At 35.7% G+C, this 24,939-nt stretch overlaps 1 protein-coding gene across 3 annotated transcripts in view; it reads left to right on the top strand.

The window, feature by feature from the left end:
• USP34 (ubiquitin specific peptidase 34) overlaps positions 1-24,939 on the top strand; it is a 244,806-nt gene that overhangs the window by 40,866 nt on the left and 179,001 nt on the right. For all 3 annotated transcript variants that reach the window (XM_072768505.1, XM_072768504.1, XM_072768507.1), the window contains exons 3-5: positions 10,358-10,778; positions 16,589-16,639; positions 16,799-16,948. In XM_072768505.1, coding sequence (XP_072624606.1) covers positions 10,358-10,778; positions 16,589-16,639; positions 16,799-16,948 — 622 coding nt within the window. The remainder of the gene's footprint in view (positions 1-10,357; positions 10,779-16,588; positions 16,640-16,798; positions 16,949-24,939) is intronic.

Genomic DNA, 24,939 nt, shown 5'->3' with positions numbered 1-24,939 from the left:
GTTAGGTGGAAGTTACGTTTTCCCATTCTTAGTTGATTTTTATCATTGATAAATACTTTTAATTCTTGTATCAGCGATTTATAACTTGGAGTGTGTGGATGGGAATTAAATTACAAAGGAAATATTGATATGTACAATTTTAGGCATAATTTGTAGGTTTCATCAGAATGTGTAAGAATGTTTGCCCCCAAACTACAGACATCCTCTTACTTTTATCTACTATTGCACTTGAGTATAGTGGTTACGAGTGTGGCTGTGGAGCCAGATTGATGTGGCTTCAAGTCCTACTTCATCACTTGTGTATTAGATGATTATGACAAATTAGTTGGCTTGTAAGTTTCTTACTTCATTTGTGAAATCAGAATAATGATGTCACTACTTAGATTGTGAAGAGACCAAGTGCTTAGTACAGTACCTGACAAAAGTAATAAATACCTATCTTAATTAAAATTGTTAAAATTTATTTTAGAAGATGGTATACATGTTGAAGGTTATGTAAGCTAAAGTGTGAAAAGCTGAACTAAAAACATTGTAACCTTTATCATTTTATTCACATGTCAATAAATAGTAGTATTTAGCTGGTAGTAAAAAAGTATCCAAGAGTGGAATGTTACACTTTTCTTTTTTTTTAAAGATTTTATTTATTTATTCATGAGAGACACAAAGAGAGAGAGAGGCAGAGACACAGGCAGAGGGAGAAGCAGGCTCCATGCAGGGAGCCCAATGTGGGACTTGATCCCGGGTCTCCAGGATCAGGCCCTGGGCTGAAGGCAGGCGCAAACCGCTGAGCCACCCAGGGATCCCCGAATGTTAGACTTTTCATTGTTCATGCTGAAGAAGAGATAAATGATGATAAAATATTCAGGTGGATCCCAGTGTTCAGTGATAAAAAATTTTTTGGCTACTCTCCCCTCCCCCTCCTTTCTACTACCTCCCTCTGTTTCTTTCTTGGGCATTGGAAAATACTGTTGCCTAGATTAACATGGTGGTTCTTGTAGGTGATAAACAGCAACTAATAAGTTAATCTTCAAAGGCAATTATTAATTTAGGGGCCCATGACCATGGAGGTCCATAAATGTACCATAACATACTAATGAACCAATGACATTTCATACAAAATGTTCCTGATAGGTTTTCTAGGAGAAAAGTGTTAATAGTTTTCATTAGATTATCAGTGGTTAAGAATCATTATTCGAATGTATTGATTAGAATAATGATTAGATAGAAGGAGCATGTTCACTTAAAAAATAGTATATTGGTAAGAATTTAATATTGATAAGCATTACAACTTACTAATATTTTAGATTATTTTCTTACTATTTAACTATGTACTCATTGTAAAAATCTTTGAGAAAATAGAGAATCAAACTGTGTTTAAAAAAAAAAAAAAAAATGGGATCCCTGGGTGGCGCAGAGGTTTAGCGCCTGCCTTTGGCCCAGGGCGCCATCCTGGAGACCTGGGATCGAATCCCACGTTGGGCTCCCGGTGCATGGAGCCTGCTTCTCCCTCTGCCTATGTTTCTGCCTCTCTCTTTCTCTCTCTCTGTGTGACTATCATAAATAAATAAAAATAAAAAAACAAAAACAAAAACATGCCACTACCCAGAGTAACAACTGGTAATTTTTTCTTGTATACCCTTGACTTAAGCTTGTGAATCATACGGTTTAAAATTTTACAAAAATGTGATTTTACTACATGTCTGTTTTATAAAATTGGACTTTTCATACATACTCAACGTTCAACCTAATCTCTCCATGTCATCATATACCATTTTTAATTGCTCTATAGCAGTTGTATAGCTGCCATTCCTTATTTTATTTGTAAGATAAGTTACATGTTTGTTTAAAAGGTTATCATTATTTTATTAATAGTGCAATTAGAATGGGAGGAAAACTAATTCAAAATGGAGAGAGAAGATTAAGAGAATAAATTAAAGAATACAAGTTAATAAAAGCATATAAAGGTGTGAAAGTAATATGGATGATAAAGCATTGAATTATGTTGCCCTTTTTTGGACTTGTTTAAAACATCACAAAAATAGGCTTAGGTTTCTGTCTTGTAAATTCCAAATTCCTTAGTAGACATTTAAAAGGTTCTTCGTTGTCTTCTTCCAATCTACTTTTTATTTCATGATTCATCTTCTGAAATAATTCTAGGTGCCAGCAAGGGTGAGGTTCTGTCAGCTTTTTGTATTTTCAGTTTTAAAAATTGTATATTTCATACCTGTCATTCATGGATCTTAAATGTTTGAGGCTATTGCTTTTTTTTTTTGGTCATTGTTTCAATAAACTTTAAAATTTTTAAGTAAACTCTACATCCAGCATGGGGCTTGAACACCTGATCCTGAGATCAAAAGACTAGTATACAGTATTGACTAAAGCCAGGTGTCTCAGTAAACTTTATTTTTATGAACAGTTTTAGAAGCTGTTGCTTTCAAATATATTATGTTCTACACTCTCTAAGGCTCTGCCTTTTATTTTGGCATTAAGAAATTTGGGGATATTGATAAATTCAGTGAGATAATGATGTTGACCACTATTTAAAGTAGTGCTTTTCACAAATTAGTTCATAAACAACTTTTGCTAAGGTTGGATACTGTGGATTACCAGTCCTTTCATGTGTAACACAGTAACAGGCCAGAGACAGATCCATTGGAATATTGGATGTTGTTAGATGGAATTATAGAATCCAAGTTAAAAAACAGTTTAGTTTTGACATGTAGATTTCTCATGAAAATTGTATTAAAATTTGTTAATTGGAACTATGTATTTTATGCTAGGCATTAGGAAATTTTATCGTATTATGTTCTTTTTAAAATTGTTTTCAATTTTTATTCCAGTATGGTTAATATACAGTGTTAAATTAGTTTTAGGTGTACAATATAGTGATCCAACATTTCTGTATGTTACTTGGTGCTCATCAAGATGAGGATGCTCTTAATCCCCTTCACCTATTTCACCCCATCTCTCCAGCCACATCCCCTATGGTAACCATCAGTTCTTTATAGTTAAGAATCTGTGTTATGGTTTCCTTTTTATTCCTTTGTTTCTTAAATTCCACATATGAGTGAGATCATATGGTATTAGTCTTTTCTTGTTGACTGACTTCGCTTAGCATTATCTCTCTGGATCTATCTGTGTCATCGCAAATGGCAAGATTTCATTTGTTTTCATTCTTAAATTGAATTTAGTTAATATATATTGTTTTATTAGTTACCAGGGTGGAATTTAGTGATTCATTGGTTGCATATAACACCTAGTGCTCATTATATTAAGTGTTGTCTTTGATGCCCATCACCGAGTTACCCTTTCCTTCACCTTTCCTCCTCTTCAGCAATCCTCAGAGCTCAACATCTCTTATGGTTTGCCTCCATTTTCTTCTTGTTTTATTTTTCCTTCCCTTCCCTTATGTTCATCTGTTTTGCTTTTCAAATTCCACATGTGAGTGAAATCATATGGGTAATTGTCTTTCTCTGACTGACATATTTTCATTAGCATGGTACCCTCTAGTTCCATGATTTTTTTTTTAAGGATTTTATTTATTCATTAGAGAGAGAGGCAGAGACACAGGGAGGAGAAGCAGGCTTCTCACAGGGAGTCTGATGTGGGGCTCCATCCCAGGATCCTGGGATCACGCCCTGAGCCAAAGGTAGACGCTCAACCACTGAACCACCCAGGCGTCCCTCTTTTTTTTCTTCTTTTTTTAAAAAATATGAGTAATGATCTGCTGTGTGTATATCTATGGTACATCCTCTTTATCCATCCATCTATCAGTGGACACTTGGGCTTCTTTCATAGCCTGGCTGTTGTAAATAATTCTGCAATCAATATGGAGGGTGCATATATCCTTTCAAATTAGTGTTTTTTATTCTCAGGGTAAATACCCAGTAATATGGTTAATGTATTAGAGGGTAGTTCTATTTATAATTGTTCAAGAACCTCTGAACTGTTTTCCACAGTGGCTGTACCAATTTCTATTCCCACCAACAGTGCAAGAGGGTCTTTTTCTCCACATCCTTGCCAACAATTCCTGTTTCTTGTGTTTTTGATTTTGGCCATTCTGACAGGTATGAAGTGATATCTCATTGTGGTTTTGATTTGCATTTCCCTGATGATGAGTATCTTTTCATGTGTCTGTTGGCCATCTGTATGTTTTCTTTGGAGAAATAAATGTCCATATTTTCTGCCCTTTTTTAAAAAAATTATTTATTCATGAGAGACACAGAGAGAGAGGCAGAGACACAGGCAGAGGAAGAAGCAGGCACCATGCAGGGAGCCCGATGTGGGACTCGATCCTTGGTCCCCAGAATCACACCCTGAGCCAAAGGTGGCACTAAACCACTGAGCTACACAGGCTGCCCTTCTGCCCATTCTTAATTAGATTATTTTGTGTGTGTATGTGTGTTGAATTGTGTAAGTTCTTTATATATTTTGGATACTAACCCTTTATCAGATATATCATTTGCAAGCATCTTCTCCCATTTGGTAGGTTGCCTTTTTTAGTTTTGTTGGTTGTTTGCTGTGCAGAGAGTTTGTATTTTGTTGTAGTTCCAATAGTTTATTTTTGCTTTGGTTTCCTTTGCCTTGGGAGATGTATCTGGAGAAACCTTGCTATGGCTCATGTCAGAGAAATTATTGCCTGTGCTCTCTTCTAGGATTTTTATGGTTTCAGGTCTCAACATATAGGTCCTTATTAATACTTTGAGTGTATATTTTATGTATGGTGTAAGAAAGTGGTCCAGTTTCATTCTTTTTGCATGGAGCTGTCCAGTTTTCCCAACACCATTTGTTGAAGATGCTTTTTGCCATTGTATCTCCATTTCTTCTCCATGGAAGATTAATTGACCATATAATTGTGGGTTTATTATTGGGCTTTCTCTTCTGTTCCATTGATTTATGTGATTTATGTTTTTGTGCTAGTACTTTACTGTTTTGATTACTAACTACTGCTTTGTAATACAACTTGAAGTCTAGAATTGTGATACCTCCAGATAGGTTGTTTTTTAGATTTTTCTTTTTTGAGTTCTTCTGGGGTTCCATACAAATTTTAGGATTGTTTATTCTAATTCTGTGAAAAATGCTGTTGGTATTTGGATAGGGGTTGCATTAAATCTGTAGATTGCTTTGGGTAGTATGGACATTTTAACATTTGTTCTTTGAACCCATAAGCATGGAATGTCTTTACATTTCTTTGTGTTATCTTGAATTTCATAAGTGTTCTGTAGTTCTCAGAGTACAGGTCTTTTACTTCCTTGATCAAGTGTATTCCTGTGTATTATATTTTTGGTGCCATTATAAATGGAGTGGTTTTTCTGCTCTTCATTATTAATGTATAGAAGTACAGTGGATTTCTGTACACTGATTTTGTATGTTGGGATTTTACTGAATTCTTCAGTTCTAGCTTTTTGGTGGAGTCTCTAAGATACTGTATATATAGTATGTCATTTGCAAATAGTGAAAATTTTATTTCCTCTTTACCAATTTGGATACTTTTCCCCTCCTTTTTCTGTCTGCTATGGCTAGAAATTCTCATGTTAAATGAAAGTGGTGAGAGTAGATATTCTTATCTTGTTCCTGATCTTGGGGGAAACCTAAGTTTGTCACCATTGCTAAGATGTTACTGTGGGTTTTTCATATAAGGCCTTCATTATGATAAGGTGTGTTCTCTCTAAGCCTACTAAGCATATTCTTTAAATGTAAGCATACTCTGCTCAAGCAGCATATAACTAATTGGGTAAGAAAGTCTTAGCATGCTAGTAATAATAGCGGTAGGACTAAGGAGAAAATAGGATAAATTTAGGTAGTGGAGGGGTGTGTCTCAGATTAGTGTATAAATGTATACATAGTTTATTATGTTTTTAAGGATTCTATTTAAGAGAGCACAAAGTGAGGGGGGAGGGGCAGAGGAAGGAAACAGACTCCCTGCTGAGCAAGGATTCCAAAGTGGGGCCTGATCCTAGGACCCTGAGATTATGACCCTTGTGTGCAGTTTAAAAAGTAAACACAGAAAAAGGCCTGTAATAAAGTTCATTGTCCCCTATCTCCTCCGCTCCCCTTCTGCTTTCAACTCTTTCAGATGTTGGCTTTGGTATTAACCTCTGTATTCTGAAATGGTATTATGATACTGCTGTTCTTTCATCAATTTTAAGTAAACTATGAACTTTGGTTTCTGATATATAAAGATTACATTCTTTCATCCTTCCCCATTCTCTCAGGATAATTCTAAAAATAACAACTCTGCTCAGTGGTGAGCCAGAAAAGGTTCTTTGGTTCATTTTATATTTTACAAGAAATAAATTCTTGTTTATCTTTTGTGTGGGTTTTTTGTTGGTTTGTTTCCTAGAGTCTACTGGCTTGTTTTTTATAATTTTCTAGTTATGAATCACTAATTCTTTCCAACTCTTCAATCTTTCTTAGTACTACTTTTAATATTTTTATGCAGCATCATATGATCTGTTATTTCCTTCCCTTTCCCCTGTCCTGACTCTCCTTTGGTCTTTATCTTCCTATTCCATGTATTGATATCTTCAGATCATCTTTGAAACTTCTTTTGATTTTCTTTTGTTTTGGATCTCCAGTTTCCTGGATGCTGTGTTGACATTTTTATTGGTTTTCTTCTTTGTTTTGTCAGAATGGCATCTTTTCTGAGAAGGGGTGCATGGGGAACAAATTATTTTAGACATTTCAGACCTTAAAGTATCTATTCTACTCTTAATCTTACTGAAGTCTTTTGGATACAGAATTCTAGATGGAAAGTATTTTTCTTTCAGAAATTTAAAAGTACTGCTCCATTGTGTTCTAACTTCTGATAGTGTGCTGAGAGCTTTAAATTTTTATTTATTATTTATTTACTTAAAATTTATTTTTTATTTGAGAGAGCGCGCACGTGAGCAGGAATGTCAGAGGGAGAGCGAGAGAGAATCTCAAGCAGACTTCATTCTGAGTACAGAGCTGTTGTGGGGCTCGACCTTAGGACTCTGAAATCATGTCCTGAGCTGAAACCAAGAATTGGATGCTTTATCATTCGTATCACACAGATCCCCCTTTATTTATTTTTTTAAAGTAAGCTCTATGCCCACTTTGGGGCTTGAACTTAGGACCCTGAGATCAGGATTTGCATGCCCTACAGATTGAGTTAGCCAGTCTCTCCCCACACCCCCATTCCCCCCCCCCCCCCTTGCTTTGGAGAAGTATTAGCTATTTTTGTTCCTGAGCTTTTCCTTGTCACTCTTTCGATTCTCTGTGAAAGCTTTTAAAATGTTTATCTATTACTCCCCCCCCCCCCCACCCTGCTTCAGTAATTTCATGATAGGTCTTTTGGTGGGCTTTTCAGTTATGAAATTTTTTGTTATTTATTTCCTCACCCTCATATTTTCTGTCATCTTGGGGAGTATTATTAGTGAGGTAATATATGTCCTTGATTGATGATGATACACTTTTTTCTCCCCCTTATCTTTTTAAAATTTATTTTCCTAAGAGATTTTTACAATTTTACTTGTGGACCTTCTGTTGAATTCTACAAATTGGTATACTTTAAAAAAGTTTTTTGAAGTTTTATTTAAGAAATCTCTATACCCCATGTAGGGCTCAAACTCAAGATCCTGAGATCAAGAGGAGTTGTATATTCTTCTGTCAAATTGCTATAATTGTAATTGGTTTTTAATTTGTGACTGACACATATGCAAAAGCTAAGCAGTATATATTTGTACACATTGAAGAGCTCTATTTTGTACTTTGAATGTATTTTAATGGTATTTTGTTCTTGTTCACAGTGGTCCAGTATCTTTTGTCTCTGAGGATGTAAATTAAAACCTTTTTTCTTTTTTTGCTTTTTATCTACTTTCTCAAAAAAATTTTTTTTTATCATTTGTTTTGATCTACCCTTGGTGATGCAACTTTCCTTGCAAGTCTCATTGGTTATCCTTTCACGGTTATGAGATGGGCACTGAAAGATGGATTGGAAGTTCTGTGTGGATGGGGGTATCTCAGATGTTGGTCTACATTGTAGGATGGTAAAATGCTGAGCAAGCTTCATTACCAGGGGTAAATGGGCTTTTCTTTTAGATCATTCATATTCTGTAAGAGAAATATCTTTGTCTTGGCCTTAGTCTGGCTGTTAGTCAAGGAAGGTTAGTTGAGGTTCACCAGTTAGTCATAGTTTCACTTAATTTTCTTGTTTTCTTTTTCTTGTATTATCTGAGTCTTCTTTAGCATCTGGTTTTCCAGGGTTTATCTTGTTCATTTTATGTATGGGAAGATTTTATTGTTTCCACGAATCAAGTAGAAATTGTATCCTGGCTGTCTGGGTTAGGAACCAGCAGGCTTTTTTTTTTTTTTTTTTTTTTTTTTTTTTTTTTTTTTAAGATTTTATTTATTTATTCATGAGAAACAGAGAGACAGAGACACAGGCAGAGGGAGAAGCAGGCTCCATGCAGGGAGCCCAACATGGGACTCAATCCCGGGTCTCCAGGATCAGGCCCTGGGCTGAAGGCAGCGCTAAACCACTGAGCCACCTGGGCTGCCCTAGGGAACCAGCAGGTTTTAACTGTATCTTTCATTTAGTCCTATTTACTCCCTGTGCTTCATTGGCAAGTTGGTGCTGCTTGGTAGTGGGACCAGTGCTCATTTTTTTCTCTCCTGTGGCCTGCTCCATGGGCTCCTTGACTAACTTACGACATAACTGTCTTCCCTCAGAGTGAGTGATCAGAAGAGAGCAAGGCTGAGTGGCAGTGCCTCTTATGACCTAGTTTCTGATGTCACACAGTCATTTCTGCCACATTCCATTGTTTAGACGTTAGTCATTAAGTCTGCTCCACATTCGGAGGAAGGAAAATTGGGCTTCACTTTTTAAAGGGAAGAATATTAAAGAATTTGTGTCTATACTTCAAATCTGCCACACTAGGAGAAATGAAATTATGTCTACATGGTCATATAGGGAGTTGGTGCTCTATTTGGACTACGGTATAGATTGTTTGATAAGTACAAATTGTAAGTAATAGTTTATTGTCATCCATCATTGGATTCAGTTATCCTTTTTTACTTTTTCTAAAGATTTCATGCATTTTATTTGAGAGAGTGAGAGTATAGGCAAGGAGGGGCAGAAGGAGAGGCAGACTTCCCACTGAGCAGGGAGCCTGACATGGGACTCAATCCCAGGACCTTGGGATCACAACCCGAGCTGAAGGCAGATGTTTAATTGACTCAGCCACCCAGACACCCTATTTTTTTTTTTTTTTAAGATTTATTTATTTGAGAGAGTGCAAGCAGGGCGGGGGGTGGGGTGCAGTGCAGAGGGAGAGAATCAGCCTCCCTAGAGTCTGCCAGGGTTGCTTCATCCCAGGACCCCAAGATAATGACTTGAGCTGAAGGTAGGTGCTGAACCGACTGAGCCACCCAGATGCCCCTGTGTGTAGTGATTCTTAGAATCTGGTACTTGAGTATAATTTATTTGATTTACCAGACTCTTTGGTTATCCACAGTATTGCCAGGCATTATGCTAATTGAACATGTCTAAGAACTAGATTTGGGTGTAGGAATTACTGACTCTTCTATATTTATTTATACACACACACACGCATATATACACACTGAATAGTGTTAAATGTATGTGTTATTCTTAAATGCTTTTTTAATCAGCCAAATAGTATAAGATTGTCCTTCCCAAGTTAGCCTTCAAGCAAATTATTATTTTAAGATTTATTTACTTACTTTAGAGAGAGAGAGTGAACAAATAGGGAGAAGGGCAGAGGGGGAGAGAGAATCCTGAAGAAGACTGAATGGAGCCCAATGTAGGGCTCTATCTCGGGACTCCCAACACCATGACCTGAGCTGTGAGCTGAAATCAAGAGGCAGCACCACTACCCTCAAGCGAATTATTAATGTTAAAATACAGCTTTTTATTAGTTGACTATAAATCCCTTTGTGTAAAATAATTAGCTTTACTAATAAGGTTTTTATTTTAGCCAGGTTCCTGATATTTATTAAACATATATTTAGTACTCAGTATTTAGTACTCACTTAGAGAAGCAAAGATATATGCCGTAATTCTTGTTTTTAAATTGTTCTTTGTGTAGAAAGGCGGATAAATACACATAAAACTGAAGACTATAATTGTTAACCTAGTATTAGGTTAGTATTAGTTAACTTTGTATTAACCAACGTACCAGTATTTGGTGTGATACTAACTTTATAAATTATTATGGTGTTACCCTATCAGGAAGGAAGAAGTAAAAACTTAAAAAAAAAAAAAAGTACTTTAGTATTTGCTTATATTTGTATCTTTTGTATTACATACTTGAAATACATAATTGTTATCTCCCTAGAAAGCATTAATTAAAACATTTTCTTTCTCTTATAGGCAATGTCTATGCTGCTTCAAGGAATATAAGCATTTGGAGATTTTTAACCAAGTAGTATGTGCACTTATTAACTTAGTGATTGCCCAAGTTCAAGTACTCCGGGACCAGCTTTGTAAACATTGTGCTACTATTAACATAGATTCCACGTGGCAAGATGAGACTAATCAAGTGGAAGAACCACTGAATATAGAAAGAGAGTGTAATGAAGGAAGTACAGAACGACAAAAATCGATAGAAAAAAAACCAAACTCTACAAGAATTTGTAATCTGACTGAAGAGGAATCTTCAAAGAGTTGTGATCCTTTTAGTTTATGGAGTACAGATGAAAAGGAAAAACTCTTACTATGTGTGGCAAAAATTTTTCAAATCCAGTTTCCTTTATATACTGCTTACAAGCATAATACTCATCCTACTATAGAGGTATGTAAACATAGGTATTGTTAATGTTAAGTAATATCAAGTTATGTTGACAGTTTCTCACTTAAGAATAAATGTGAAGACAGAGGTATTGTTGATGGAAAAATTTATAAAACACTGTGGTTAGGAAAAGTATTCTGGTTTTCTCTAGATCATTTCTGCAGCAACTTGGTTTGGCATTTGTTCACTATAGTCCTATTAAGGAAAGATTTATACATTGAACTCATAAAAATTAAACTGTCAGTGATTTAAACATTTTGCTGGTATACATCTATGCTCTACTTACTGGACAATTTTCCAAAAAGTAATAATTTAGGAAAAAGAAGCATCTGGAATTTTGAATTTCATTTTCATAAATATTGGTAACAGAATTAGGGATTCCTTTCATTAAAAAACTTAAACTATTCCTGAACTAATAGTTTTATTTATTATTATTATTTTTAAGATTTTATTTATTTATTCATTAGAGACAGAGAGAGAGGCAGAGACGTAGACAGAGGGAGAAGAGGGAGCTAGATGCGGGACTTGATCCCGGGTTTTCAGGATCATGCCTTGGGCCAAAGGCAGGCGCTAAACCACTGAGCCACCCAGGGATCCCCATGAACTAATAGTTTTATTTATTTATTTTTTTAAATTTTTATATATTTATGATAGTCACAGAGAGAGAGAGAGGCAGAGACACAGGCAGAGGGAGAAGCAGGCTCCATGCACCGGGAGCCCGACGTGGGATTCAATCCTGGGTCTCCAGGATCGCGCCCTGGGCCAAAGGCAGGCGCTAAACCGCTGTGCCACCCAGGGATCCCGAACTAATAGTTTTAAATGATAGTACTTTCTTATGGAATAACTGATATTTTTGCAGCTTTTCCAAGAGTTTAAAAACAACCTTAGGTTTATTTAGTTGATGGCATTGCTTTGTACACATGGTGGCAATTGAGACAGTTATATGTAATGTATTATGTAAGTAGCCTGCAACAATAGAGATTTATTATTTCTCATTATTCTCTGAGTTGGCTAGATAGTTCCTCTATTGGTTTTATGTAGCCTCACTTAGGCAATACCTTTGCTTTGAAAGTGGGAAGACTTTGAAGGTCCAACATGATTCTCATATGTCTGACAGTTGGTGCTGGGTGGTATTTAGGGCTCCTTGGTTTTTCTCCATATGGCCTCGCATTCTCCACTAGAATTGATTGGCTGCTTTACATGGTAGTCTTAGCATTGATCGAAGAAGGTGAATGTGTAAGTTATGAGGCCTCTTACGGTCCAGTCTCTGAAACGATATGGTATAAATTTTCCCACACTCCGTTGGTTGAAACAATTAACAAGGATTCAAAGGGGTATGAAGTAGACTCCCATCTCTGGGTGGTAGGAGGGGGTAACATTTCATTGTGAACTTTAACATTTCTATCACATGCTTTAAGAAAGAAATCTGCCTATTTTCTCTGGCTTATCTGTTCTATATCTTTCATAATGACTTAAACTTCTTTCTTCATCTTGAAAAAAAAATAATCCTTTACTGAAAATGTTTTCATATTGAATTGAGACTACTTAAAAACACAGCCCAGGAGGTAGGTATTTCCTCAGTTGGAATTCTGCATAAGATTATTTTAAGTCAGATTGTACTCTGCCTTCTAGAATTCTTAGTTTCTTATTTTTTCATACAGAATCTTTTAATGAATCTTAAACGATGTGAGATATTTAGTAAACATCCTTAAAAAATGTCAGCTCAGAATCCTTTTTCAACAAATGGAGTCTGTTTGTACAAGCAAGCAAAATTTAATCTGAACACCATGTGAATAGTGTTTTTAAAGCCTTAAATTGATAATTGAAATATACTGAAAATAATTCGATTAGGGACCCAGATATATGAAATTCATGCAAAGTTTTTTCATAAAATTTTCCAGTTTAAGATTTCTTAACAATAGAATTATGTCAATGCCACGTCTCATCTATTTTCTTCCTGAAATCAATTTGCTCACTGTTTACCATTTTTAAAAATCGTTAGAAAAAAAAATCTCCAAATATAAGCATATTTGGATATGCTTCTCTACTTTCTCTTTTGAAATAAAGTGCCTCATTATTACTGTTCTTAAGGGTCATTCCATGTGACTACTTGGTTGAAAACAATAGTTTCATGATGTCTTTCTGGTAAAATTCTAATAAAAAACAACCTTAGATATAATGTAATATAGTGTTACACTGAAATCTCCTTATATGGAATTTGTGTGCTTCTGTAATACTCTGTTCATAATAGAGCTGTTTCCCAGGTTTTCTATTATGTTAGTAATGATCTGTTACAGATACTTGAAGTTTATAGTTTCTATCCTAGTAGCCATGTGGTTTAAATGGGAATAGTCCTCTTTAATTTTGATTTTGACTTTTCTAAAGAGGAATAGATCCAAGATGCTTTAGAAAATGATTTCAGTACTCATGTAACAGTATTTATTTAGATAGCTGTGACTTAAGAAACCTAATTAACCACCTTATTTCATATAAGAGGGAATTAGCCTTTTTTTTTTTTTTTTTTGTTATTTAATATCTACACCCAGCATGGGGCTTGAACTCATGACTCTAAGATCAAGAGTTGCATGCTCCTCTGACTGAGTCAACCAGGAGCCCCAAGAGGAATTGGCTTACACAGGTTAAACTTTTTGGTCACTCTTGCACAGTATATTGTTGAGGCAGTTGTAGAATTCAAGTCATTCTGCTACACTGTTTCTCAATCACTTCAAACTAACCTCTGTAGCTGTTGAATCTATTGTCAGTAATAGGATAGGAACTTGGAGCCCCTTCTCTTCCCCCATCCCTTCCTGTCTGTATCCTTTTTTCTTTCCTATCAAAGTTGATAATATTTTAAAAGATGTAATTAGAAATAAGTAATATTTAATTCAGGTTAAACTTTTTTTGTGGGGGCAGGAGCTGTTACATTCTTTTTTAATCCTGAATCATTATATGTAAATCTATGATATATTGCCCCAGTATTTTAAGTTTTTATTCTAAGTGAAATGAGTATAAAAATTATAGAAAGAAGAGAAAGCAGTGTGCTTGTTAAATCTGTGTAGTATGATTAGATAGACTAAATAAGTACATTATGTTCCAAATTTCTGAATCTGTTTTGGTTTTCTCTTGCCACTTGGCACTGACAAATTTTACTCCTTATTAAATTGAAAAAATTCTAGGGACGCCTGGTTGGCTTAGCGGTTGAGCGGCTGCCTTTGGCCCAGGCCCGATCCCAGGGGTCCTGGGTTGGAATCCCACACCGGGCTCCCTGCGAGTATCCTGCTTTTCCCTCTGCCTGTGTCTCTGCCTCTCTCTGTGTATCTCTCATGAATGAATGAATGAATGAATAAATAAATAAACCTTTAAAAAAATTCTAAATTCACTCATAATGTATATAGTTTAGTAATTTGTAATATATTCCCACAGTTGGGGAACTGTCACTACTGTCTGATTTCCATGCTAATGACTTCTTCTTAAGCAAAAATTATATTCCTAATCCACTAGCTTTCCTTTTATCATAGTTTATCAGGGAGCAACATTTTCTTTTTGTTTTTTTTAACATTTGTTTAATTAGACGTAGAATTACTCATTTATTTTATTTTATTCTTTTAAAGATTTATTTATTCATGAGACACAAAGAGAGGCAGAGACATAGGCAGAGGTAGAAGCAGGCTCCTTGCCAGGAGCCTGATGCAGGCCTCGATCCCAGGACCCCAGGATCACACCTAGAGCCAAAGGCTGATGCTTAACTGTTGAGCCACCCAGGCATCCCTATTTTCTTTTAAAGTAATAGGCAGATTCCTTTTTTACTTCTGGAAATAGAATGGCGTTATTTTACTTAGTAAATGTGAGCTTTTGTGAAAGGACAAAAATGTTTTAAACTGATAGGATTTTTAAGGCTTTTTTTTTTTAGGGATCATAAAACATTAGAACTTTTTAAACAAAAATGATTCAGCTTTTCGGTAGGTTTCCTAGTGTTTCTATTGTTACCTATAGATCTATGTTAACTTTTTGTATACTACTTAAAATGAGATTGCATTGATACTTTAGGATAATGGCTTCATGTAGCCAGAGTAGGAACAAGAAATGATAAAACCGTTCGTTTGAGTATGTAACCAAGTCCATGAGCAACATTTTACATATCAGATTAGAATTCTGTTAGGACATTTTTTCTTTAAGATTTTATTAAAAAATTTTTTTAAATTTATTTGAGAGATACAAAGGTAGCCCCAGAGATAGGGAGAACAGGAGCTTGGAGGAGAGAGAGAAGCAGGCTCCATCCCAGGACCCTGAGACCATGGTCTGAGCCAAAGTCAGATGCTTAACCAGCTGAGCCAAGGACAGTTTCTAGCTGTGTCCTTGTTGGGCACTAGAAATCTTGACCCTAGACTGAAAATGTAGCATGGTTCATGTGGCCCGTGAATCTCTGTTTAATACCATAGGTGTTTTTACGTTCTGGACTTGTTGAAGACTAAAGCTTCAGTGAGAATAACTTAAAGCTTTATCTATGGTTCTACCAGGAGAAGCTCAGGAAAGGATTTAGGTTTAGTATACTTGCTTTGACAAATGTTTTGACCTGTTTTAGCACAGTTTTTGATATTTTGAAATGTGAGAATTTTATGTGATGCCCTTGATCATTTGTTCTCAAACTTTATTTCAGCAATGGGACTAAGATAAAGCATGTAACAGCAATGAATAAAGGTTTCTTTGGCAGCTAACTTTTTTCAGGTGAAAGTATCTACTAGCTTTCTGATTATAAAAGTAACATTTTCAGTGTGACTAAAAAATACAGAATATACAACTACAGATTTAAGCCTTGAACCTTTCTTTTTCCATCTCAAAAAAGAAAAACCATTGTTAGGAAATAAGTTCAGATTATTTCTGGACATATAAAAAGTAATGAAAATCAGGTTGTATTAATCCTGATTTTTAAAAACATTCAGGATAGTATCTTTCTGTGCCTGTACATAGCTTTTTAAAGAAATAAGCATAAAAATGAATTGCTTAAAGTATATAATTTTAACCCTTTTAATAAATGTATAGAGTTATTTAACCATTACCAAACTCCATTTTTAGAATTGTTCAGTCATCCCAAAAAGAGCCATCATGGTATTCACCTTATTTTTGGAAGCTGCATAAAACACTGGATGGTTATGCCACAATTGAATTAGCCATCCAATTAATGGGTATTTATTGGTAATTTTGAAATATAAATAATTTCATTGAGCATCATTAAACATTTTCCAGCACTACTATTATTAGTTGTTAGTGTAAATAACCAGAAGATGTATCGCTGGGTCAAAGGGAATATGCATTTTAAATGTTGATAAATATTGCCAAATTGTCCTCCAACAAGGTCATACCAGTTTATATTTTCACCAACAGCAGATGAGTGTGCTTTAGAGTAGTTTAAATCATATGTATATAAAGCACATTGTGAAACTTGTGAGTATACCTTTGGGAATTCCAGAGCTCAGTTTTAAAACCACGTAACTAAGTTACTAAATTTTTGTAACAACACAATTCTTTATGGAAACATTTTTGTTTAAAGCAAGATAATATATAGTACATAGCATAGAATGGTTTCTTTAGAGAAGACTTAAAATACATTTTAGAACTGAGCCATATTAGCTTAAGTTAGGGATACTGTTATTCATGATGAGAAGCAATTGCAAAACCTGTTTCAGATTTTATAAACTCAAGTCTTTAGAATATTGTATTTTTTTAATAGACACAGAAAATTATTTTTTTCGGAGATGATTATGTCATAGGATAACCTAATTGTGTTTACCTTTTTTTTTTTTTTTTTTAATCAGGATATATCAACCCAAGAAAGCAACATATTAGGGGCATTCTGTGATATGAATGTAAGTGTTTATTTTTCTTATTCTCAGGTTTATGGAAAATTTGGTTTTCTGTTCATGTAGGTCTTTGAGTTTAGTTTTATGTCTCATCAGTATCTTTTCCATATTGGTAATAAAATGAAAATTATTCCTGATGAATTTTAAAATATTTTTTTTCCTTAGGATGTAGAAGTACCATTGCATTTGCTTCGTTATGTGTGTTTGTTTTGTGGGAAAAATGGCCTTTCTCTCATGAAGGATTGCTTTGAATTTGGAACTCCTGAAACATTGCCATTTCTTATAGCACATGCATTTATTACAGTTGTATCTAATGTAAGTATTATTTGGAATTGGTTTTAATCTTGGGAGTAATGTCTAGAATTTTAATAACATGAATTTTATGTCCATAAAAGACAAATTTTGAGTAATTGGTGCATTTCCTGGATTATATTGAAAAAATTGATTTCAGAAGCCTTTTTTTTAAAAGATCTTATAATAAAAATGGAATTTGTTTAAAAGTGTTTTTGAATTTGTAGAAGTTATGAATTTAAAATAAGTAAATTTAGCCATTTACTACTTGTAAAATATAATATAGGTAGCTATTCACAAGAATCTTCTCTTGATTCTAACTTTCCTTGCTTGGGAGTTTGTGCGGGGAAATTTTTGGGTTTTTAGAGTTTTACTTGAAAGATGGTTAACTTAGAGAACTCATGTGCCTGACTTTGGTCTGTATTACAAGACCTACTACCATTTTTCTGCATTTTTAAAGAACATATATGTTGTGAATGTCAGTTACTGTGAAGCACAATAAGTATGGTAGCAGAGAGATTTTTTGTTTTATTGAACTTTGTTTTTTTGTGCTTCCCATATACTGAGATTTTTACAAAATGATGGTTTGTGGCATCCTGTGTCAAGCAAGTCAGTTGATGCCATTTTTTCCAACAGCATTTGCTCACTTTGTGTTTGTGTCACTTTGGTAACTTTTGGAACATTTCAAAATTTTTCATTATTTTTATATTTGTTATGGTGATCAGTGATTACAAGTCATTGAAAGCTCCTGTGATGGTTAGCATTTTTTAACAATAAAGAATTTTAATTCAATTTTAAACATTACATTATTTTTGGATATGTTGCTTCATAGTTAATAGACTACAGTATAGTATAAACACAACTTCATGTGCACTGGTAAACCAGAAACATTTGACTTGCTTAATGTCCATACTAGCTTTATAATGGAGGAGCAGAACCGAACCTGTAATATTTCCGAGGTATGCCTGTAATGAAATTGAACATTGTTGCATAGGCTTAAAATTGAGCACTGTTTCATAGGCTTATTTACCATTTGGTTTTTTATAAGTACCTGTTCAAGTCTTTTATCTGTTGTGAAAAGATCACATAATCTGCTTTTTTCCTTACAGATGTATAGATTCCTTACATATTTTATATGCAAATCTTTTGTCTGACATACTTAAATTGCTACTATCTTCTTCCCTACTATGATTGCTTTTCATTGTGTCTCCTGTGTCTCATCAAGAGCTATTATTCCTCAGGCTTAATGGTTTGTAATTTATCAAAAACATTTCGGTAGCCTTATGTTTTCATTTGTGGATGAAGTCTATTTTATCCTAAGGTCATGAACTTATCTTCCTATATTCTAGAAGTTCTATTGTTTCACATTTTGATTACAGCTCAGTTGGAACTGATTTTTGTGTATGGTGTGAGTAATGGATCAAGATTAATTTCTTTTTAAAGCTTTATTTTAGAGCATGTGAGCAGGAGGGGTAGAGGGAGGGAGGCAGGAATCTCAGGCGGACTTCACGCTGAGTGTAGAGCCTGATGGAGGGCTCGATCTCATGACCCTGACATCATGACTTAAGTCAAAACCAAGAGTTGGACCCCTTAACCCACTGTGCCACCTAGGTGCCCCTAATTTTCTTTTTCTTATAGATAACCATTGGTCCCAATACTTTAGCAAAGACAATCCTTTCTTCATTTCCATTTCTCAGTATGAGTTTTTGATATAAATTAGGTGTTTTATGTGCATGGGTCTGGGATTTTTAATACACTACATTGGTCTCTTTGCTTAATCTTTAGCTATTTGCCCAGCATCCTAATTTCTGGAGCTTCATAACCAGACTTGCTGTCTGGTAAAGGGAGTTCTAATTAATCTGTCATTCTTTTTTTTTGTAAAGTATAATTGACATATAGCTTATATTAGTTTGAGATATAGAATGTAGTAAACCAATATTTGTATATATTGCAAAATCACAATAAGTCTAGTTAACATCCATTCCTATTCATAGTTAACAATTCTTTTTTCTTATCATGAGAACTTTTTTTTTTTTTTTTTAAGATTTTATTTATTTACTCAGGAGAGAGAGAGAGAGAGGCAGAGACACAGGCAGAGGGAGAAGCAGGCTCCATGCAGGGAGCCCAATGTGGGACTTGATCTCGGGCCTCCAGGATCACACCCTGGGCTGAAGGTGGCACTAAACTGCTGAGCCACAGGGGCTGCCCTTATCATGAGAACTTTTAAGAATTAATTCTTACTTGGCAACTTTCACATATGCAATACAATGTAGTTGATTATAGACAACGTGCTGTATATTACGTCGCCATACCCTATCATTTTTAAAGAGCGTTTTGGCTCCTTGTGGAACTTTCTCTTTGGAATCAATGCCTTATTTCTGCATATATACCTTTTGGGTTACCATGAATCTGTTGATTTAAGAGAATGGTCATCTCTGCAGTATTGAGTCTCTTTATCTCTAAATATGGTAAATGTATTTTTATTTACGTGTTCTTAAATTTCTCTCATAATTTTCTTTGTTTCTGTATAGACTTGTTTTTTTCTTTTTTTTTTTTTTTTTAACAGTATTTATTTTTTTCTTTGAAGTAGGCTACATGCCCATTGTGGGGCTCAGAATTATCACTCTGAGATCACAAGTCGCATGCTCTACAGACTGAGTTAGCCAGGCACCCCTGATAATAATTTTTTAATCATTTTATTTTATTTCATCATTAAAAACACACTTTTTCAATCCCCATCCTCTATTTTCCTCATCTCTCTCATCCCTCATCCCCTCTCATAACTATCAGTTCTCTACAGTTAAGAATTTCTGGTTTTGTCTCTTATTTTCCTTTACTCATTTGTTGTTTCTTTAAATTCCACATATGAGTGATGAATTCATATGGCATTTATCTTTCTCTGACTGATTTATTTAGCTTTGTATTATACTTTCTCTAGCTCTATCCATGTCCTTGAAAATGCCAAAATTTTATTCTTCTATGGCTGAGTAATACTCCATTACATATGTTCGACATCTTCTTTAATCATTTATTTGTCAGTGGATACTTGAGCTGCTTCCATAGTTTGGCTATTGTAAGTAATGCTACAGTAAAATACCCAGTAGTGTCATTACTGTATTGTAGGGTAGTTCTGTTATTTCCTTCAGGAACCTCTGTACTGTTTTCCATGGTGGCTGTGTCATTTTGCATTCCTACCAATAGTGAAGGAGGGTTCCTTTTTCTCCATATCCTTGTCAGCATTTTTTTTTTTTTTTGGTATTTTTTATATTGGCCATTCTGACAGGTATGAGGTGGTATCATTGTGATTTTCATTTTCATTTCCCTGATGATGAGTGATGTTGAGTATCTTTCCATGTGTTTGCTAGCCATCTGTATGTTTTCTTTGGAGAAATATGTTAATATTTTCTGCCTATTTTTAATTGGATTGTTTTTTGTACGTATGTGTTGCTTAAGTTCTTTATGTATTTTGGATATTAACCCTTTATCAGATATGTCATTTGCAAGTATCTTCTCCCATTCAGTAGGTTGCCTTTTTGTTTTATTGTTTCCTTTACTGTGCAGAGACTTCAAAATTTTTATTTTTTAAAATTTACTCCAGAGTGAGTGAGAGAGCATGAACAGGGAGGGGAGAGGGAAAGGGAGAAGCAGACTTCTTGCTAAGCAAGGAGCCCAGTTTGGGGCTGGAACCTGACATGGGTCTTGATTCCAGGACCCCGAGGTTGTGACCTGAGCCGAAGGCATATGCTTAACTAACTGAGCCACCCAGGCACCCCCAAGACTTTTTATTTTGATGTAGTCCCAGTAGTTTATTTTTGTTTTGGTTTCTGTTGCCTCAGGAGATATATCTAGAAAAATGTTTCTGTGGCTAATGTCAGAGCTTTTAGGACTTTTGTTGTTTCAGGTCTTATATTTAAGGCCTTAATCCACGTTGAGTTTATGTTTTTTGTATTGTGTAAGAAAGTAGTCCAATTCCATTCTTTCTGGATGCAACTATTTAGTTTTCCCAATACCATTTGTTAAAGAGGCTTTTTCCCATTGTGTTCATGTCTTCTTTATGACCATATACTTGGTTTATTTCTAGGCTTTCTGTTCTAAAGCATTTGTAAAAACTTTTTTTATTGACACAGAGCATGCACAAGCAGAGGAAGTGGGACAGGGAGAAGGAGGCTTTCCAACTGAGCAGGGAGCCAGATGTGGGGCTCAGTCCCGGAACATGGGGATTGTGACCTGAGCTAAAGGCAGACTCTTAACTGACTGAGCCCCCAGGCATGGGCTTTCTGTTCAGGTCCATTGATCTATGTGACTGTTTTTGTCTCTGTACCATACTGTTTTTTTTTTTTTTTTAAGATTTATTTTTAAAGATTTATTTGTTTGATAGAGAAGAGAGAACACAAGCAGGGGAAGCAGCAGAGGGAGACAGAGAAGAGGCTCAAGCAGGCTCCCTGCTGAGCAGGGTTTCCTGACATGCGGCTGGATTTCAGACCTGGAGATCATAACCTGAGGCAAAGACAGACATTTAGCTAACTGAGCTACCTATTTATTTATGTTAGAGAGTGTGAGCTAGAGGATGGCAGAAGGAGAGGGAGATAGAGGATCCCAAGCAGACTCCACACTTCATTGTGGGTCCTGTGACCTGGAGATCACTTGGTTTCCAAGTGGAAACCAAGCAGACACTTAACTGACTGAGCCACCGAGGCGCCCCTAGTACCATTCTGTCTTGATTACTGCAGCTTTGTAATACAGCTTGAAATCTGGAATTGTAATACTTAGATTTGTTTTCCTTTGTCAAGATTGCTTTGTCTATTCAAGATCTTTTGTGGATCCATATAAATTATAGTCTGGATTCTTCTACTTCTGTGAAAAATGCTGTCAGTATTTGGATCGGGTTTGCATTAAATATGTAGATTGTAAAATTGTAGATGGTTTTGGGTAGTATGGATATTTTAACAATATTTGTCAAACCCATGAGCCTTTCTGTTTCTTTGCATTGTATTGTGTTGAATTTCTTTTGTCAGTGTTTTATAGTTTTCAGAGTATAAATCTTTTATCTCCTTGATTAAGTGTATTCTTAAGTATTATTTTGGGTGCCATTGTAAATTTTTTTTTGTATATTTTTTTTATTGGAGTTTGATTTGCCAACATATAGCATAACACCCAGTGCTCATCCTGTCAAGTGCCCCCCTCAGTGCCCATCACCCGTCACTCCAACCCCCCGCCCACCTCCCCTTCCACCACCCCTTGTTCGTTTCCCAGAGTTAGGTATCTTTCATGTTTTGTCACCCTCACTGATATTTCCCACTCATGTTCTCTCCTTTCCCCTTTATTCCCTTTCACTATTTTTTATATTCCCCAAATGAATAAGACCATATAATGTTTGTCCTCCGATTGACTTACTTCACTCAGCATAATACCCTCCAGTTCCATCCACGTTGAAGCAAATGCTGGGTATTTGCTGTTTCTCATGGCTGAGTAATATTCTATTGTATACATAAACCACATCTTCTTTATCCATTCATCTTTCGATGGACACCGAGACTCCTTCCACAGTTTGGCTATTGTGGACATTGCTGCTATAAACATCAGGGTGCAGGTGTCCTGGTGTTTCACTGCATCTGTATCTTTGGGGTAAATCCCCAGCAGTGCAATTGCTGGGCCATAGGGGAGTTCTATTTTTAACTCTTTGAGGAACTTCCACACAGTTTTCCAGAGTGGCTGTACCAATTCACATTCCCACCAACAGTGCAAGAGGGTTCCCCTTCTCCACATCCTCTCCAACATTTGTTGTTTCCTGTCTTGTTAGTTTTCACCATTCTCACTGGTGTGAGGTGGTATCTCATTGTGGTTTTGATTTGTATTTCCCTGATGGCCAGTGATGTGGGGCATTTTCTCATGTGCTTGTTGGCCGTGACTATGTCTTCCTCTGTGAAATTTCTGTTCATGTCTTTTGCCCATTTCATGATTGGATTGTTTCTTTGGTGCTGAGTTTCATAAGTTCTTTATAGATCTTGGATACTAGCCCTTTATCTGATAGGTCATTTGCAAATATCTTGTCCCATTCTTTTAGTTTTGTTGACTGTTTCTTTTCCTGTGCAGAAGCTTTTTATCATAAGTCCCAATAATTCATTTTTGCTTTCGTTTCCCTTGCCTTCATAGATGTATCTTGTAAGAAGTTGCTGTGGCCAAGTTCAAAAAGGGTGTTGCCTGCATTCTCCTCTAGGATTTTGATGGATTCTTGTCTCACATTTAGATCTTTCATCCATTTTGAGTTTATCTTTGTGTATGGTGTAAGAGAATGGTCCAGTTTCATTCTTCTGCATGTGGCTGTCCTGTTTTCCTAGCACCATTGATCGAAGAGACTGTCTTTTTTTCCAGTGGATAGTCTTTCCCGCTTTGTCGAATATTAGTTGACCATAGAGTTGAGGGTCCACTTCTGGATTCTCTATTCTATTCCACTGATCTATGTGTCAGTGTGCCAGTAGCACACTGTCTTGATGACAACAGCTTTGTAGTACAACCTGAGATCTGGCATTGTGATGCCCCCAGCTCTGGTTTTCTTTTTCAATATTCCCCTGGCTATTCGGGGTCTTTTCTGATTCCACACAAATCTTAAGATGATTTGTTCCAACCCTCTGAAGAAAGTCCATGGTATTTTGATAGGGATTGTATGAAATGTGTAAATTGCCCTGGGTAGCTTTGACATTTTCACAATATTAATTCTTCCAATCCATGAGCATGGAATATTTTTCCATCTCTTTGTGTCTTCCTCAATTTCTTTCAGAAGTGTTCTGTAGTTCTTAGGGTATAGATCCTTTACCTCTTTGGCTAGGTTTATTCCTAGGTATCTTCTGCTTTTGGGTGCAGTTGTAAATGGGATTGACTCCTTAACTTCTTTTTCTTTAGTCTCATTGTTAGTGTATAGAAATGCCTCTGATTTCTGGGCATTGATTTTGTATTCTGCCACACTGCCGAATTGCTGTATGAGTTCTAGCAATCTTGGGGTGGAGTCTTTTGTGTTTTCTATGTACAGTATCATGTCATCTGCAAAGAGGGAGAGTTTGACTTCTTCTTTGCCAATTTGAATGCCTTTTATTTCTTTATGTTGCCTGATTGCTGAGGCTAGGACTTCTAGTACTATGTTAAATAGCAGTGGTGAGAAGGGGACATCCCTGTTGTGTCCCTGATCTTAGGGGAAAGGCTCCCAGTGTTTCCCCATTGAAAATGATACTCGCTGTGGGCTTTTCATAGATGGCTTTTAAGATGCTGAAGAATGTTCCCTCTATCCCTCCACTCTGAAGAGTTTTGATCAGGAATGGATGCTGTATTTTGTCAAATGCTTTCTCTGCATCTATTGAGAGGATCATATGGTTCTTGTTTTTTCTCTTGTTGATATGATCAATCACATTGATTGCTTTACGAGTGTTGAACCAGCCTTGCATCCCCGGGATAAATCCTACTTGGTCATGGTGAATAATCTTCTTAATGTATTGTTGGATCCTATTGGCTAGTATCTTGTTGAGAATTTTTGCCTCTGTGTTCATCTGGGATATTGGTCTATAATTCTCCTTTTTGCTGGGGTCTTTGTCTGGGTTTGGAATTAAGGTGATGCTGGCCTCATGAAACGAGTTTGGAAGTATTCCATCACTTTCTATCTTTCGGAACAGCATTAGTAGAATAAGTATTGTTTCTTCTTTAAAGCATTTGATAGAATTCCCCTGGGAAGCCATCTGGCCCTGGACTTTTGTGTCTTGGGAAGTTTTTGGTTACTGCTTCAATTTCCTCCCTGGTTATTGGCCTGTTCAGGTTTTCTACTTCTTCCTGTTCCAGTTTTGCTACTTTGTAATTTTCCAGAAATGCGTCCATTTCTTCTAGATTGCCTAATTTATTGGTGTATAGCTGCTCATAATATGTTTTTAAAATCATTTGTATTTCCTTGGTATTGGTTGTGATCTCTCCTTTTTCATTCGTGATTTTATTAATTAGAGTCTTTTCTGTTTTGTTTTTAATAAGGCTGGCTA

The sequence above is a fragment of the Canis lupus genome, chromosome 11 (genome assembly GCF_048164855.1).
Source record: "Canis lupus baileyi chromosome 11, mCanLup2.hap1, whole genome shotgun sequence".
NCBI lineage: Eukaryota > Metazoa > Chordata > Mammalia > Carnivora > Canidae > Canis > Canis lupus.
Note: the sequence above shows the minus strand (reverse complement) of the source record. Positions and strands in the feature narration are given on the sequence as shown.